The sequence below is a fragment of the Leucoraja erinacea genome, chromosome 8, assembly GCF_028641065.1.
Source record: "Leucoraja erinacea ecotype New England chromosome 8, Leri_hhj_1, whole genome shotgun sequence".
Classification (NCBI taxonomy): domain Eukaryota; kingdom Metazoa; phylum Chordata; class Chondrichthyes; order Rajiformes; family Rajidae; genus Leucoraja; species Leucoraja erinaceus.
In genome coordinates, this window is record NC_073384.1 from 28,140,495 (window position 1) to 28,158,924 (window position 18,430).

Consider the following 18,430-nt stretch of genomic DNA (forward strand, 5'->3'; position numbering starts at 1 on the left):
AGAGGGAGTTAGATGTGGCCCTTGTGGCTAAGGGGATCAGGGGGTATGGAGAGAAGGCAGGTACGGGATACTGAGTTGGATGATCAGCCATGATCATATTGAATGGCGGTGCAGGCTCGAAGGGCCGAATGGCCTACTCCTGCACCTAATTTCTATGTCTATGTTCTATGTTTCTAACATTAGGACATTTGCAGATGACACAAAGCTGGGTGGCAGTGTGAACTGTGAGGAGGATGCTATGAGAATGCAGGGTGACTTGGACAGGTTGGGTGAGTGGGCAGATACATGGCAGATGCAGTTTAATGTGGATAAATGTGAGGTTATCCACTTTGGTAGCAAAAACAGGAAGGCCGATTACTATCTAAATGGTGTCAAGTTGGGAAAAGGGGAAGTACAATGGGATCTGGGGGTTCCTTGTTCATTAGTCAATGAAAGTAAGCATGCAGGTACAGCAGACAGTGAAGAAGCGAATGGCATTTTGGCCTTTATAACAAGAAGAGTTGAGTATAGGAGCAAAGAGGTCCTTCTGCAGTGGTATAGGGCCCTAGTGAGGCCACACCTGGAGTATTGTTTGCAGTTTTGGTCCCCTCATTTGTGGAAGGACATTCTTGCTATTGAGGGAGTGCAGCGTAGGTTTACAAGGTTAATTCCTGGGATGGCGGAAATGTCGTATGCTGAGAGAATGGAGCGGCTGGGCTTGTATACTCTGGAGTTTAGAAGGATGAGAGGGGATCTTATTGAAACATATAAGATTATTAAGGGTTTGGACATGCTGGAGGCAAGAAACATGATCCCGATGTTGGGGGAGTCTAGAACCAGGGGCCACAGTTTAAGAATAAGGGGTAAGCCATTTAGAATGGAGATGAGGAAACACTTTTTCTCACACAGTTGTGAGTCTGTGGAATCCTCTGCCTCAGTGGGTGGTGGAGGCCGGTTCTCTGGATACTTTCAAGAAAGAACTAGATAGGGCTCTTAAAGATAGCGGAGTCAGGAGATATGGGGAGAAAGCAGGAACGGGGTAATGATTGGGGATGATCAGCCATGATCACATTGAATGGCGGTGCTGGCTTGAAGGGCCGAATGGTCTACTCCTGCACCTATATTTAAAAAAAAATTAAAAACAAAACAATACAGGACTCTTTCGAGGCTTTGAAATTGGAATGAGTACACTTTACTTCCTTTAACTAGGATCCATTGGAGGGCAAGTCTGGTGCCAGCAGCCGCGATAATTCCAGCTCCATTAGTGTATATTAAAGCTGCTGCGGTTAAAAGTAGAGGTATGTGATGGTGAAGCACTGTGATTCCTTCTTGAAAACTCTATTCCTCTGTCTTCCTTTTAAAATATTCAATAACATAAACTACATCTTTTACAAGCTAATTATTTCTTGACTCACTCCGGTAATATATAAATGTTTCACAATGATCAATATAATGGACCAAGAAATATCATATGGAAATGCCAACATGAACAGTTTTATTTTGCCTCGTGAATCATTTTTATTTGATTGTCGAGTTTATAGTCATATATACGGAAGGATGGTGAGATACAGGTCCAATGAAAAATCTTGCTTGCAGCAGCAAACAAGCCGCATATAAACTTAGGTAAACACACATGGGTCAAGGGACTCCCAAGAGTCAAAAGCGACTAATTGTCATATGCACTGACAACAGAACAATTTAATTATTTCTTGCTGCTACTTAACAGGCCCATAATTGCAATACATAATATATAATTTAAAATAAAATAAATTAATAATTATAAGAAAAATCAAGTTATCAAGTTAAAACTGTCATGGGTTTGATTTGAATGAATATTTCCCTTACTAAATTGATTTAATACTTTTTTTACTAGATCAACATTAAAAGATTTTGAAGGAAATTGATGTTTCCAGGCTGATCTACAGTAGAACGTTCTCATGGATGAAGGAGAATTGGTTAAGGTTGAAGTGGAAACAGCTGACAATGTCTGTAATGAGTGTGTTGGAAATTCCACCTCAGTAACTTCAGATGAAAATAAAAATCAGATTTGTGAAGCACAGTTAGTGTCATCATCCACTGATGAAATAATGGGAGGCCAGGAGCACGATTTAATCAATAACAATGAAGAAGACTGTGAAAGAACTGACTTTGAGATTACACAAACAGACTGCATGGAGGCAGATTGTAATGTTAAGACTGATGTTTTGAACGGCATCACTAGCTCGAACACCAAACCGTCAGTGGAGAAAGAAATGACGTGTGATTCAGATACGCCCATCATATTAAAAACCATCCCTGCAGGTAAGTTTTCAAACGGAATCATTTACTGCTCAAACTAATCAAAACTGTGAATTACAACTGTTTATGGTATTTTAACAAGATGGAAAGAAATAGTTGTTATTTTGTGTTTCTTTCAAATAAATGTAGTGGATGGTATTTCTCTCTGAACTTGCCCCGCTGAAATGTAGAAATGTTTTCTGATGTGTCGAGACTTCTTATCTGATATTTATTTTAATTTGTTTGGTCACTGCTGAGAATTTCATGCCATTGTGACAGAAGTGCATTGCAATACTTCTTCTGGATCTTTCAGCAATGTCATATTTTATTTTTTTGGCAGATGGTATATCCAAATCTCCGGGCATTGCCTCCTGCAAGGGAAGTGATGAGTTGGAAGTAAATTGTCAGCAAGTTGACAAGGAAGAACTCCTACAGGCTCTACTCAACTGCATCCAGAAAGCTACAGAGTTAAACGATTGCAGTACGCTGCCGTACCTCCTTCATCAGGTGCAGGGAGTGCTATATTTTTACCCATGTTTCTCACAGATAAAGCATCAATAAAAGGAAGAATGAGTTCTGAATATGTGTATTTGCTTTGATAAATTCAGTATATTTTAAATATTTTCCCTTAAAATTCACATGTTCAAGAGAGTTGTGACCAGAATAAAGGGGAATCACTAGTTGTCAGGTAAAACTGTAAGGATACAATTGGAGATCTTGGAACATGTGATAAAATGTTCAGCATAGGACATCTGCCCTGACTCCAGGGAACCTTTGATCCATCTCCGCTTCATGAGGTATCCACTTGTCTTTCTCATCAATTATCTTAATCTGGTTGGCCCTCAGCCTCCTCCACTCCATGGCAAAAAAATTCCGGGGAATCTATTCTGTCCTTTTAACTTAAGTACTTCATCCTAGGCACCCTCCTGGTGAATCTCGTCCACACTCCAGTGCAATCCTATTCAATTTATGGTGTGGTTACCAGATCTGCACATTGTGCCACCAACTCTGGCTTAAGCAATATTTTATATAGTTGTAGCATAACCTTCCTTACTCTTATATTCTAAACTCCTGGCATCACAGATGGATAGGATGTTGCCAACTCCAGGAATCCTTTCAGGTCCCTTTGTTCCTCAATACTCCTAGGATCTTACCATTCATTATGTATATCTTACCCATATTAGTGTTCCTAAAGTGCATCAAACGCACAGTTATCAAGATTCAATTCCATTTCTCATTGTTAGTCCTTCTCCAACTGACCAATACCATAATGAAACTTAAGACCACCCTTTTCGCTATCAACACCACCAACTCTTGCATCATCTGCAAATGTATTAATCAAGATAGAAACATAGAAACATAGAAATTAGGTGCAGGAGTAGGCCATTCGGCCCTTCGAGCCTGCACCGCCATTTAATATGATCATGGCTGATCATCCAACTCAGTATCCCGTACCTGCCTTCTCTCCATACCCTCTGATCCCCTTGGCCACAAGGGCCACATCTAACTCCCTCTTAAATATAGCCAATGAACTGGCCTCAACTACCCTCTGTGGGAGAGAGTTCCAGAGATTCACCACTCTGTGTGAAAAAAGTTCTCCTCATCTCGGTTTTAAAGGATTTCCCCCTTATCCTTAAGCTGTGACCCCTTGTCCTGGACTTCCCCAACATTGGGAACAATCTTCCTGCATCTAGCCTGTCCAACCCCTTAAGAATTTTGTAAGTTTCTATAAGATCCCCTCTCAATCTCCTAAATTCTAGAGAGTATAAACCAAGTCTATCCAGTCTTTCTTCATAAGACAATCCTGACATCCCAGGAATCAGTCTGGTGAACCTTCTCTGCACTCCCTATATGGCAATAATGTCCTTCCTCAGATTTGGAGACCAAAACTGCACGCAATACTCCAGGTGTGGTCTCACCAAGACCCTGTACAACTGCAGTAGAACCTCCCTGCTCCTATACTCAAATCCTCTTGCTATGAAAGCCAACATACCACTCGCTTTCTTTACTGCCTGCTGCACCTGCATGCCTACCTTCAATGACTGGTGTACCATGACACCCAGGTCTCGCTGCATCTCCCCCTTTCCCAATCGGCCACCGTTTAGATTATAATCTGCTTTCCCGTTTTTGCCACCAAAATGGATAACCTCACATTTATCCACATTAAACTGCATCTGCCAAACATTTGCCCACTCACCCAGCCTATCCAAGTCACCTTGCAGTCTCCTAGCATCCTCCTCACACCTAACACTGCCCCCCAGCTTAGTGTCATCCGCAAACTTGGAGATATTGCCTTCAATTCCCTCATCCAGATCATTAATATATATTGTAAATAGCTGGGGTCCCAGTACTGAGCCTTGCGGTACCCCACTAGTCACTGCCTGCCATTGTGAAAAGGACCCGTTTACTCCTACTCTTTGCTTCCTGTTTGCCAGCCAGTTCTCTATCCACATCAATACTGAACCCCCAATGCCATGTGCTTTAAGTTTGTATACTAATCTCTTATGTGGGACCTTGTCGAAAGCCTTCTGGAAGTCCAGATACACCACATCCACTGGTTCTCCCCTATCCACGCTACTAGTTACATCCTCGAAAAATTCTATAAGATTCGTCAGACATGATTTACCTTTCGTAAATCCATGCTGACTTTGTCCAATGATTTCACCACTTTCCAAATGTGCTGCTATCCCATCTTTAATAACTGACTCTAGCAGTTTCCCCACTACCGATGTTAGGCTAACTGGTCTGTAATTCCCCGTTTTCTCTTTCCCTCCCTTCTTAAAAAGTGAGGTTACGTTTGCTACCCGCCAATCCTCTGGAACTACTCCAGAATCTAAAGAGTTTTGAAAGATTATTACTAATGCATCCACTATTTCTGGAGCTACTTCCTTAAGTACTCTGGGATGCAGCCTATCTGGCCCTGGGGATTTATCGGCCTTTAATCCATTCAATTTACCCAACACCACTTCCCGACTAACCTGGATTTCACTCAATTCCTCCACCTCCTTTGACCCGCGGGCCCCTGCTATTTCCGGCAGATCATTTATGTCTTCCTTAGTGAAGACGGAACCAAAGTAGTTATTCAATTGGTCCGCCATATCCTGGTTCTCCATGATCAACTCACCTGTTTCTGACTGCAAGGGACCTACATTTGTTTTAACTAATCTCTTTCTTTTCACATATCTATAAAAACTTTTGCAGTCAGTTTTTATGTTCCCTGCCAGTTTTCTTTCATAATCCATTTTTCCTTTCCTAATTAAGCCCTTCGTCCTCCTCTGCTGGTCTCTGAATTTCTCCCAGTCCTCCGGTACGCTGCTTTTTCTGGCTAGTTTGTACGCATCATCCTTTGCTTTGATACTATCCCTGATTTCCCTTGTTATCCATGGATGCACTACCTTCCCTGATTTATTCTTTTGCCAAACTGGGATGAACAATTTTTGTAGTTCATCCATGCAGTCTTTAAATGCCTTCCATTGCATATCCACCGTCAACCCTTTTAGAATTAATTGCCAGTCAATCTTGGCCAATTCACGTCTCATACCCTCAAAGTTACCTTTCTTTAAGTTCAAAACCATTGTTTCTGAATTAACAATGTCACACTCCATCCTAATGAAGAACTCAACCATATTATGGTCACTCTTGCCCAAGGGGCCACGCACAACAAGACTACTAACTAACCCTTCCTCATTACTCAATACCCAGTCTAAAATAGCCAGCTCTCTCGTTGGTTCCTCTACATGTTGATTTAGATAACTATCCCGCATACATTCCAAGAAATCCTCTTCCTCAGCACCCCTGCCAGTTTGATTCACCCAATCTATATGTAGATTGAAGTCACCCATTATAACTGTTTTGCCTTTGTCGCAAGCATTTCTAATTTCCTGTTTGATACCATCTCCAACTTCACTACTACTGTTAGGTGGCCTGTACACAACACCCACCAGCGTTTTCTGCCCCTTATTGTTTCGCAGCTCTACCCATACCGATTCCACATCCTCCAAACTAATGTCCTTCCTTTCCATTGCGTTAATCTCCTCTCTAACCAGCAACACTACCCCACCTCCTTTTCCTTTCTCTCTATCCCTCCTGAATATTGAATATCCCTGGATGTTCAGCTCCCAGCCTTGGTCACCCTGGAGCCATGTCTCCGTGATCCCAACTATATCATAATCATTAATGGCTATCTGCACGTTCAACTCATCCACCTTATTACGAATACTCCTTGCATTGAGACACAAAGCCTTCAGGCTTGTTTTTACAACGCTCTTACCCCTTATACAATTATATAAGATTATATAAGATTTTGCCATTCGCATCCAAATTATGAATATACACAACCAACAGTAATTATTCCAGCAGTGATCCTTGTGCTACACAACTGGTGAATATGGGGTTGTTTATGTTGGGAGATGAGAGGTTGCCAGGCTTGATAAAAATAACCTAAACCGTGACTGGTTTACATGGTATAAACACTTTTTTTTCTGTTAATGATGATTAGGGGGGGGGGGGGGGGGTTAATCAAAGTGGGCATTAAATGGGGGATTTCTAGATTTAAATTATCCTTAAAAACACATTAATGTGTGGTATTTAAGACCGGAAACAAACAGTAAATCACGGCTTTTAAAAGGAAAAGAGATGCACGTTTGAAATAAAATAATTTGTATGGCTGCAGGAAAAAAATTGAATGAATAGGACAGAATTTAATTTATACATGTTGGCATGAATTTGATAGCGCTGTAATGACTTTATGATTCTATCACCATGTTTTTTCAAAGTTGGCTGGGTAGAGGTTAGGAATTGGGGTTGTATTTTATACAACATTTTTATTTGTATTACTAAAATGGATGTTCAGAGTGCTTATTTTTATTTATATGTTTGAAGGATAATTACCAGGCTATCAACAAACACTGTACTTTGAGATTCTCCAAGTTGCAAAAAATTGCTTTATCGTTTATTTTTCAATTTAATGATAATGTAATTTATTCATCGGAATTATATTTGGATGCTGTTTTGATAAATAACATTCTAATTATAGAACTCAATAGACAACTTGATAATTACTGAGTAAAACTTCATAAATACGCCAGTGCTCATAATTGAGAGTTTGTTTTTAATTTTATGTGCAACCATTTTGCATATGTACATTTTCATAGATTACATAGTTTTAATCTTGATAAATGTTGTAAATTTCTGCAGTATTTAAAAAGACAGAACCAACAATGTAACTTTTTGCATTAACTTTGTATATATTCGATTATACACCTCTACATTTAGTCTAAGTGCACCACAGTAAATGCGATGATGGATTAATTCTGGGATCACCAATTGTTATTTTCTCATTTTCAGACCGCTGAAATCTATTTTGATGAAGAAGAATGTATCCTTTATCTTTCTACTTTTTCATATTTTCATAAATTCTTTCCTCTTAATCGCCTTTTATTTTTTATTTTATTTTTTGTCCCTTCCATAGTTAATCAATTAAGCAGGATCATTGGTTTAATTTTTTTCCTCTGACCATTCAGGTGGAGATTTGCTACTCCCAATGTTAAATATTTAGCACATCATCAGAGGTGAGTTAGTGCTCTTTATCCTAATGCCCATATTGTAAACATATAAAAAGCAGTACCTCTATGCATATTCTCTCTACTCAACCTATGGGTGATGTAGAGAGAATATTATTGTCTCTGTACTGTACACTGACAATGACAATTAAAATTGAATCTGAATCTGAGGGTACTGAACACGTGGACCTTGGAGTCAGCACTCCCATCTGCAACTGGATCCTTGACTTCCTGACCAAGAGACCACAATCAGTGAGGATCGGTGATAAATCATCCTCTACGATAATCCTCAACACTGGTGCTGTGCAAGGATGTGTTCTCAGCTCCCTACTATACTCCTTGTACACTCATGACTGTGCAGCCAAATGTCAATCCAACAATTTACAAATTTGCAGATGACACTACCATTGTAAGCCACATATCAAATAATGACGAGACGAAATACAGATAAAAGATTGAGCACCTTGTAACTTGGTATCAGAAGTTTGAAAACTCCTGCCTCCAGATTCAGGGGCAGTTTCTTCCCAGCTATTCTCAGGCAACTGAACTGTCTTTTCACCAGCTGGATTGTAGCCCGGACCTCCCATGTACCTCATTGGAATTATTTTTTATTGGAGTTTATTTTGCACTAAATTTTGTGCTTTTATACTTTATCTGTACTCAATGGACGCTCAATTGTCTTTTCTAATAAATAGAGATTCACAGAATACCTCTTGAAGCTTAGTCATTTTCTCTTTTGCCTTCATGTATATCAGTGTTCAACTCCACTATCAACATTCAAACATCAGTCATGGTCCAGCCATGTCTATTTCCCCTTTATCACGTGCTCACTCATGTTTTCCAGCAGATATTCTGCAGTATCGTTTCAGATTATATTAATCTCATTTTCTTGATGTGTAAAAAACATAATATTGTTAAGCACAGAATTTATTGTACCTTAGCTGAGGTGTTGGGACAGAAATATTGTTTCTGCAATTCTATATTAGAAATCCTTGCCTTTTCAGTAGAATTTTACACTGCTATAATTGTGAGTTTGAGTAAATGATTATGTATTCAGCTTGAGCAATAAGTGATCTTCCTTTACCTTATGCATAGATGAGAAAGCAATAGAATTTATTCAGCTGGAGAAACTGTATCATCAAAAATTGCTGACAAATCTTGCTGCCATTCAGGAGCACTGGGGTATGGACACCATATATCAATAATGAACACTGTCATTTAAAAAAATTGTGGGCTTCAATATACTTTTGTGTTTCTGGTCTATAAGGCTTCTAGTTACGGCTTACTAAAGTTTCAGTTTTTGTACGACAGATATTTAATTCTTAAATTTGTAGTTTCTTTTTGAAGCCATGTTTTTCTGTTGCAGAAATTTCTGTCTTTATGCATAGAATTTCAGCTGCAAAATTGGGTTGTTTTCCCTGCTGTAAAAACTATTAATACTGAAATCAATTTGATTTTATGAAGAGAAACAAAACGCTGAAAGCACCTAGGAAATCAGACAGGATTTATGGAGAGAGAAATGAACTTGTTTTCTCATTTCAGGTGAAAGACACTTTGTCAGAACTGGATAAATGATAAAGCAAGTTGGTGTTATCGAGGAGGTTGGGGAGGGATACATAGTACAAAGAGAAATGCTTTTTATAAACTTTGTTGGCAAATAAGATTGAAAACTTTGAGTAAGATTGCTCAGATAACTTAAAATGGCTATTTCAAGAAAATTGTACCTGTTCATAACAGACTCCTCCAGTTTTGGTATCACAAACATACTTGGTTCATTCGTTGACCAGGTTCAGCGATCAAGTACATTTGAGTGTCCTATAAAAAAGCCGAAGCAGGAAATATTTGATGGGCACTGGGGAAAAACAAACAGTTGGATTAATCAAATAGGTTTTTTGAAAAGACAAATCTTGACCATGTTATGATGTATCGCATTATGTGGCATAACATTGTAAAATAGGAAGATTTTTTTATAGAACATTGTTTGGACATTATTTACAGTACTCTGCACAATTCTGGTGGAGATCTTGTCATGATTTAGAAGCTCTGGAGGTGGAAAATATATTTCCACGTTTGAAATCAGAATGATATTTGTAATTATCAAGAAAAGTTATATAGGTTGTCTCTGTGGAAGAGGGAAAACCAATAAGTGACTTGTCAGATCTTTAACATTATAACTGCATTTCATCAGGGGAGATACAGATATTTTCAATTGCACGCTGATACCAAAATTAGAACCTACTATATTATAAAGTAGTTACTAATAAATCCATTTAGAGAATTAAAGAGAGACTTTTTTGTTGGAGTTCAATGGGATGAACATAATACAACAAGGAGTGATATTCTGATGAATAAATTCAGGAGACGCTCTATTGACAGATTAAGAAAGGATTAGAAAGTGCTTTTAAAGGGTTGAGCCGTACAAATTGGCTTGTTAATGTACTGCACATTTTGCATGTGGCAAATGAATACAATGTCACTTAGCAGGTACAATTGCGATTTTTAAAGACATTTGGACAAATATATGGCGAGGAAGGGTTTAGAGAGCTATATGAGAGCTATATAGGCCAAACAAGCAGAACCCAGTACGCCAACTTGATGACCATGAACTAGGTAGACCAAAGGGTCTTATTCCATGGATAGCTCTGACTCTATTTAAATATATCAATACCCGTATGGGTAACCATTCAAAATAAATTATACAATAAATTATGTCATGCAGGTACTATCACAATGTTTAAAAAACATTTGGACAGGTACATGGATACACTAGGCTAATATGGGCCATACGTGGGCAGATGGGATTAGTGTAGATGGGGCATGTTGGTCAGCATGGGCAAGTTGGGCCGAAGGACCTGTTTCCATGTCGTATGACTCTATGACTCTTAAATGGGTTGTAACCAAGGTTCCAGTTGAAACTGCATAAATTTTGTTCCTATCAATCATGGCTTCCCATTGCAATTATAACAATTATGTACAAACAGACAGTTGAAATCAGGACTAAAAGTTAATTTGTAAGCTTTTTTTTTAAATAATCCACCCCTTATGCCTATCCAGTGGTTGTTCTAGCCCTTTCCTCCTGCAGTGTTATGAATGTGAATGAAAGTACTTGTTACTGTCTATAAGGTGCCTTAATAGTTTTGCAGTCCTGATTTGAGATTAAACTGGAGCCACGAGATTTCCTTTGTTTTAATTCTTGCTCCAGATTGTTCAACAGGATAATTAATTGTCATTTGTAAAAGCTATTTTATTTGATAGGAATGAAATGTGCTCTATTCATATTTGCAAGAAGATCAACCCTTACATTCTTTTGATATGAAACTTGCCATCCCATGGTGACTTCTAATTGGTGCACTTTTGGTTTATTCATCGTCCATGTCCTACAATTTAATGACTGTATGTTGATGTTGACAGGTAAACTATTTCACAAATGTTGGTGGAAGTTGGAAACACTTGTTCACAGGGGAATCAGTGATTTACAGTACAATCAAATCAGTCGTGCACTCAAAGCCTGTTCATTTATCATTCTAGGTGATGTGAAAATAAATGGTGTGTACACGTCTTTGAAGTATCGTCAGAGCATGCATTTTTGCTGGATGGCAGACCAATTTGTTACATTTCTATTGAATGCTTTCTGGATGATTTTTGACAGCCAAGGCTTGGACATATAAATTTCATTGAATAGTGTAATTTCAGCTGACTTTTTCCGGTTTTACAGAAGTGAAACTGAAGGCAGCAATGGCAAGAGAGATTTCGGGAGGGAAGATTGTTAAATCGTTGGATAATGACAGAATAAAGAAGCTTACAGAAATATGTGCATCACACTCTAGGTATGATCACTATTGCAATTAATATGAAATTTAGTGATTCAGATGTGTATAACTTTCATGGTTGTGCATTTGTATATTTGCATGGGTTTAATGGTTCACTTGACATTGTTTCAGTTACTTGCACAATCCCAAACTGAAGGAAGACTCCATTCTATCTGTCATACCTCCATCATCATCATCATCATCATCCTTTTATTGTCATCATGCAAAGCAACAATTGTACAGTGCAAAATGAGAAGACGTTTCCCAGGGAATACCGGAGCATCGCACATAAAAACTTAAAACATTTCACGCATAAATAAAAACAATCCAGTTCCTGATAAAAAAAACAGTACGAATAGTTTAAAAAAAAGTGCAGGTAAAAAAGGCAACATTAAAATACAAGTTAAAAAAAAAAAAAAAAAAAGTCATAAAATGTCCAGGGCAGCTGATTAAAGTGGCCTGAGCCAGAGTTATTACTCAGTGCCAGTTATTAAATTGTCAGTGCAAAAGCAGCAGAATCAGGTGGAGTGACTGTTTAGCAGCCTCACAGCCTGTGGAAGGAAGCTGTTTAGCAGTCTGGCTTTGATGCTGCGGTATCTCTTTCCTGATGGCAGGAGATCTAGATGTGTGTGGAGTGGGTGCAGTCTGTCCTTTGCTATGCTCAGTGTTTTTTCCAGGCAGCGGCTCTGGAACAGTTCTTGTAGCGAGACGCCAATGATCCTCTCTGCTCCCCTCACTACCCTCTGCAGAGACTTCCTGTCTGAGCAGTTACAGTTGGAGTACCACGTGTCCATGCAGTACGTGAGTACAGACTCCACCGTGCCCCTGTAAAAAGTCCTGAGGATGTTGGTAGGGAGTGAGACCTGTTTGAGTTTGCTCAGGTAGTGCAGTCCATTCAGCAAGCTCTAAATTGTCTCAGTGGCAAGGTGGTTCACTGGTTAATAGTGTTGTATCACAGATCTATAGAGCTGAGTTCTACCCTAACCTAGTCGGCCTTTGGAGAGTTTGTTCTTTCTCCCCATGATCATGTGGTTGGCTCCCTGATAGTTTCCTCCCACATCTCAAAGGCATAGATAGATTAATTGGCTACTGCAAATTGCTCCGTAGTGCAGGTAAGTACGAACACAAATCCAAAGGGAATGTTGATGAGGATATGAGAGAAAAATATTGCATGTCTATGGAACAATAAAATGAATGAACACTGGACTGATGGGTTTGCTGTGCTGAGAGCTGATATAGAAACATAGAAAATAGGTGCAGGAGTAGTCCATTCGGCCCTTCGAGCCTGCACCGCCATTCAATATGATCATGGCTGATCATCCAACTCAGTATCCTGTACCTGCCTTCTCTCCATACCCCCTGATCCCTTTAGCCACAGGGGCCACATCTAACTCCCTCTTAAATATAGCCAATTAACTGGCCTCAACTACCTTCTGTGGCTGAGAGTTCCAGAGATTCATCACTCTCTGTGTGAAAAATGTTTTTCTCATCTCGGTCCCAAAGGATTTCCCCTTTATCCTTCAACCGTGACCCCTTGTCCTGGACTTCCCCAACATCGGGAACAATCTTCCTGCATCTAGCCTGTCCAACCCCTTAAGAATTTTGTAAGTTTTTATAAGATCCCCCCTCAATCTTCTACATTCTAGCGAGTACAAGCCGAGTCTATCCAGTCTTTCTTCATATAAAAGTCCTGACATCCCAGGAATCAGTCTGATGAACCTTCTCTGTACTCCCTCTATGGCAAGAATGTCTTTCCTCAGATTTGGAGACTAAAACTGTACACAATACTCCAGGTGTGGTCTCACCAATACCCTGTACAACTGCAGTAGAACCTCCCTGCTCCTATACTCAAATCCTTTTGCTATGAATGCTAACATACCATTCGCTTTCTTCACTGCCTGCTGCACCTGCATGCCTACTTTCAATGACTGGTGCACCATGACACCCAGGTCTCGTTGCATCTCCCCTTTTCCTAATCGGCCACCATGGCAATATGGACTAGAATGACTGAGTTGCTGCCCCTTATGCCTTAAAAAGAACGTGTGAGCACCACTTTCCTGCACTAACCCCACAACCTTTATCAAAAGATCCATTTATTTGGCTTGACTGTATTTAGTGAGTGAGCTTCCACAGCCTTCTTTAGTGGTCTTATTTTCACTTTTTTAATGTTTCTCTTTTATTAATATTATAACTTCAATATTGATAAATTAAGTTTTTATTTTAATAATGAAATAAGAATAATATTGCTGGTAATCTGAAATATAATCCTGGATATTGGAATAATCCTAAAGGTCCAGTATTTTTAATAGTAGCAAAATGTATTTATTTATATGGTGCCTTTAGTAAAGATGCATTATAAAAGCATTTATCAAATAAAATTGAGACCAAGTCATTATAGGAGAAATTCCAGCATATCACAAAAGCATGATGAACTATGTGCAAGTTAAAAAGGAATAAAAGATTGAGAAGCATTAGGTTTAATTAGGAATTTCCTGAAATTGACACAAAGAGACTGCATCAGGACTGCGAATGGAGAGGGAAGATAGCCAGTATAAAGAGGAGAGTATGCAGGGTGAGACAATAGCCACAGGTGAAAGATAGACCAGTAAGATAAGACGAATGACAGACATGTGCAACCAGTTTGGGAAGGGAAAGCAGTGGATTAGTTGACAAAAGTAGGTGACTGGTAACTGGAATCTGTTAAGTGAGAAAGGTGACAATGGAAACTATCAATGTATTTCACATTTTACCCACTGGATCTACTCTTCCAACTGCTGTCCACCTCCTCCATAATGGAGTCATGGTGTTATGCAACATGAGAACCGTTTCTTTATCCCGACCAAGTTGCTTGTTTGAGCTAGTTCCATTTACCTGGATTTTGCCCATATTCTTAAAAACCTATTCTATCCATGAACCTATCCAAATTTCTTTTAAAAATTATAATTGTACCTGCTCCTACCACTTCCTCTAGTACTTCGTACTACATATCCACCACCCTCTGTGTAAACGTTTGCCCCTCGCATCCCCTTCAAGTCTTTTCCCGTTCATTTTAAATCTATGTCCTCTTGTTTTAGACTCTCTGACCCTGGGTAGAAAACTGACTATTCACCTTATTTATGCCCACTAATGTTTTTATATACCTCTATATAAATATATATACTCTATATACTCAACTTCCCATGTTTCAAGGGGTGAAAAGCCTAAGCTGATCCAATCTCTCCAATAACTCAAGCCCTCCAGTCATGGCATCATTCTTGTAAATCATTACCTCAGCCTCTCCAGCTTAATGACATCCTTCCTATGGCTAAGTGAACAAAACGCATACAATACTGCAAGAGTGGTCTCACCAACGTCTTGTACTGTTGCAACATGACGCCCCAACATGGCATCCCAACTCTTGTAAGCATTGCCCTGATCAATGAAAGCCAGCATGCTAAATGTCTTCTTCACCATCCTATCTACCAGTTTTTCACTGTCAGGGAAGTATACTTGTACTTGTAGATTTCTCTACAATACTACAGGGCTCTGCCATTTACTGCATGTCCTGGTCTAGTTTAATAAACTAAAATGAAGTACTTCATTTGTCCAAGTTACATTCCATCTCATTGTTTTTCTGAGTTTAGCTTAGTTTGGAGATACAGTGCGGGAACAGGCCCTTCAGCCCATAGAGTCCACGCCAACCAGCAATCACCCCTTACTAGCACTGTCCTACACATGATGGACAATTTATAATTTATTACCACAGCCTATTAATCTACAAACCTGTACGTCTTTGGAGTGTGAGAGGAAACCGGAGTTACGGGGAGAACATACAAACTCCATATGGACAGCACCTGTGGTCAGGATCATATCTGGGTCTCTGGCGCTGTAAGACGGCAACTCTACCGCTGTGTCACCATGCCGCCCATATCTGAGTGTTTGAGTTGTAACTCCACCCATCTGCCAATCTCACCCCTCTCCCTCCACCTGTATTTTCCTATCAACAATCAGGCTTTGGAAAGTTATCATTTTGAAAGATCGATGCTACTTCTCCCCCCCTCATAGATGTTGCTTAATAGACAATAGGTGCAGGAGTAGACCATTCGGCCCTTTGAGCCAGCATCGCCATTCAATATGAGCATGGCTGATCATCCACAATCAGTACCCCATTCCTGCCTTCTCGCCATATCCCCTGACTCCGCTATCTTTAAGAGCTCTATCTAACTCTCTTGAAAGTTAGATCCATTAACTTAAGGAACTTGTATTTTATATTTCCAGCATTCATTGTTTTCTATTCATGTAGATGTTGGTAAACAAATATTACATTTGGAAAATGATTGATTAAGGGTAATGAAAAGTGTTGTGTTGATCCAGTTTTAAAATATAGGCATCTGGTTAATTTACAATTAAACAGTCAAATGTTGCTTTTGATATTTCTTGTTAATGGTCAATGTTGAAAGATTTTTTATTTTTTTTTCAGGCCAAATATACCAGGTGGCAAAGTAAGTTTTTCAATTTTTGAAAATACCATATTTCAAATGTGCATAATTGTATAGATTTAATGGAATTAATTTTCTAGGGAAAATACTTACATGACTTTGAGCATAGTGTGTCAGTTACATCTTGTGATAGAAGAGTCACCTGTGGCTCAGTTGGTAGCAATTAAACGTTCTAATTCAGGGAGTTATGGGCTTAAGACCTACACCAGTCACACAAGCACTCCAACTAGTTGATCCTCTAGTGCAGACCCAAAAAAAGGCTGCACAGACAGAAAGCCATCCTTCAAATGAGATGTTAATCCAAAAGTTTGCATCAATTCAGGTGAATGTTAAAACAGTTTTGAAAATTATCAAGTGAGGCCTGTGAGGAAATTATGTATTGGTGCAAACTTGAAACAGAATAATGTAAACCTATGCACATTCCTTTGTAATTTATTGATTTGTCAGGTAATTAATATGTTGTGTATTAACTGCTAGAAGTAATGGGCAGGTTTTAACTTTTATTAATTCATAACTAGGAATTTCCAGAGTTTAGTTTTAATTGATTGATTTCCTTCAATTGTGCAACTGTGTGCATTTTCTAGTTGTCTGACTGAAGTGCATTGCTTGTTTTGGCTGCACCTCTGGTCGATCATGTTCCCCATTGTGCTCTTGTAGCATCTTTCTTCCCATAGAACACTGTACTTTTACCAAGTATTTTTAAATTATTTAGAATTCTTGAATTGGGCTTTTGCCCACTGAGCCCTTTTAAGTCCGCCCCTGGGTTCCATTTCTATGAACTGTTGTACATATGTCAGGCATTGTAAATTGGGGAGGACATGTACTTTTCCCATTTTTCTGGTATCTTCTAATCTGCTGGTGAATAACTTGGCTGCCTGTGAAGGATACAATACAATATCCCCAAATACTTCTCGGTTAGTGAAAATCAAAAATCTTACAGATGTTGGAAATCTAAAATTGAACCATAAAATACTAGAAACACTCAGCAGCCCAAGCAGTATCCATGGACAAGGAAGCAGTTAACCTGCCAGTCCAAGACCCTCACACTGTTTTCTGTTTTTATTACAGCTAGTAAAGTGCATTAGACGGGGGTGCTATTGTATTGTAGGAATGGGCAGCTAATTCATACATAATAAGGTTCCATAACAGTGTTGTGGAATTGACCAGATAATCTACTGTAAGGTTGAGGGATAAATAAAATCCAGGAACTACAGATAATTATCTGTTATTGCTATGAGATCTTGTAACTTACTCAAGGGTTAGATGGAGTTTATTCCTTGAAACATTTAAAGATATTTCTCCAAACCCAGTCCAGATCCATTTAAAGCCCCGTTTCATAATTTTGTTGATGTAAGCATCACCAGTTACAATCAGTGGCAATGTTGCTATTAAACCCATAATACACATTTAGCAGCCTGGATCTATCGGAACTATCTGTGCTATAAATGCATTGAGAAACATCGAACCAGAAGTCATTCAGCTCCTCTATCCTAGTCTGTTACACCGTACTCGATGCAGAGCTATATTTCAACATATGCCTTGATATCCTTTCCAGACAAATCAATTGATTTTAGGCTTCAAAACATTAATAAACCAGCATCAGTTGTCTTTAGGTAGATGTGAACATGTCGCACCAAACCCATAAGTAGGCCGTGTCTCTGGAGAAAAATTGCAAAGCACATTTGGGCAAGAAAAGATCTTCCCCAGGTACTGATATCACTTTCCTGGTTTGGATAATTGCACGTGGCAATTGTTTTCCATGTATGCTATCTTTCCACCGAGAAATATGTACTTCAAGGATTTGTAATGCTGGATAGGTAGAACGATTGATTTTCTCCTTGTAAATATAATTCAAACCCTATTTAAGAGAAGCCTCAATTTTTTTTTAAATTTCCAATTTAGCATAATCGAAAAGTTCTTGATGAAATTTTAACAAAATGCTTTTTTTTTAACAATATGAGCTTTTTTTGTGATGGGAATTGAACTTTTGAGCAATCAAATAGCAGTCTTTTGTTTGTGAGTACATAAATAATATTTGTGGGGGTGATAAAGTTGAGAACATTTTTAATATGACAAGAAATGTATGTGATGTTTTCTCGTGCTAGCCCGATTTTTTTTCTTAATGCATTAGATTTCAGTATCGGCAGAGTGCTTCTACAAAAGTGAATGTCATTTTATTTCAAAGGAAAAAAAGGCTTGCAAGAACATTTCTGCAGAATACAACTCGAGTATGTATGGAATGATTGAAACCTTTATGTGGAAATATCCTTTGTTCGGTAAAGAACTGAAGGTTGTGATTAAAATCCTAGAATGCCTCTCCATTGGT

The 18,430-nt window shown here is 38.8% G+C and overlaps 1 protein-coding gene across 5 annotated transcripts in view; it reads left to right on the plus strand.

Annotated features, from left to right (window-relative positions):
- The window catches only part of cnsta (consortin, connexin sorting protein a), a 60,733-nt gene that overhangs the window by 15,977 nt on the left and 26,326 nt on the right, over positions 1–18,430 (plus strand). For 3 of the 5 annotated variants that reach the window (XM_055639283.1, XM_055639284.1, XM_055639286.1), the window contains exons 2-8: positions 1,853–2,280; positions 2,597–2,763; positions 7,603–7,633; positions 8,913–8,999; positions 11,533–11,644; positions 16,086–16,107; positions 18,236–18,332. In XM_055639283.1, coding sequence (XP_055495258.1) covers positions 1,917–2,280; positions 2,597–2,763; positions 7,603–7,633; positions 8,913–8,999; positions 11,533–11,644; positions 16,086–16,107; positions 18,236–18,332 — 880 coding nt within the window. In that variant the 5' untranslated portion in view covers positions 1,853–1,916. Of the gene's footprint in view, positions 1–1,155; positions 1,278–1,852; positions 2,281–2,596; positions 2,764–7,602; positions 7,634–8,912; positions 9,000–11,532; positions 11,645–16,085; positions 16,108–18,235; positions 18,333–18,430 lie in introns of those variants that run through there. The other 2 variants (XM_055639285.1, XM_055639287.1) reach the window with 2 other exon arrangements.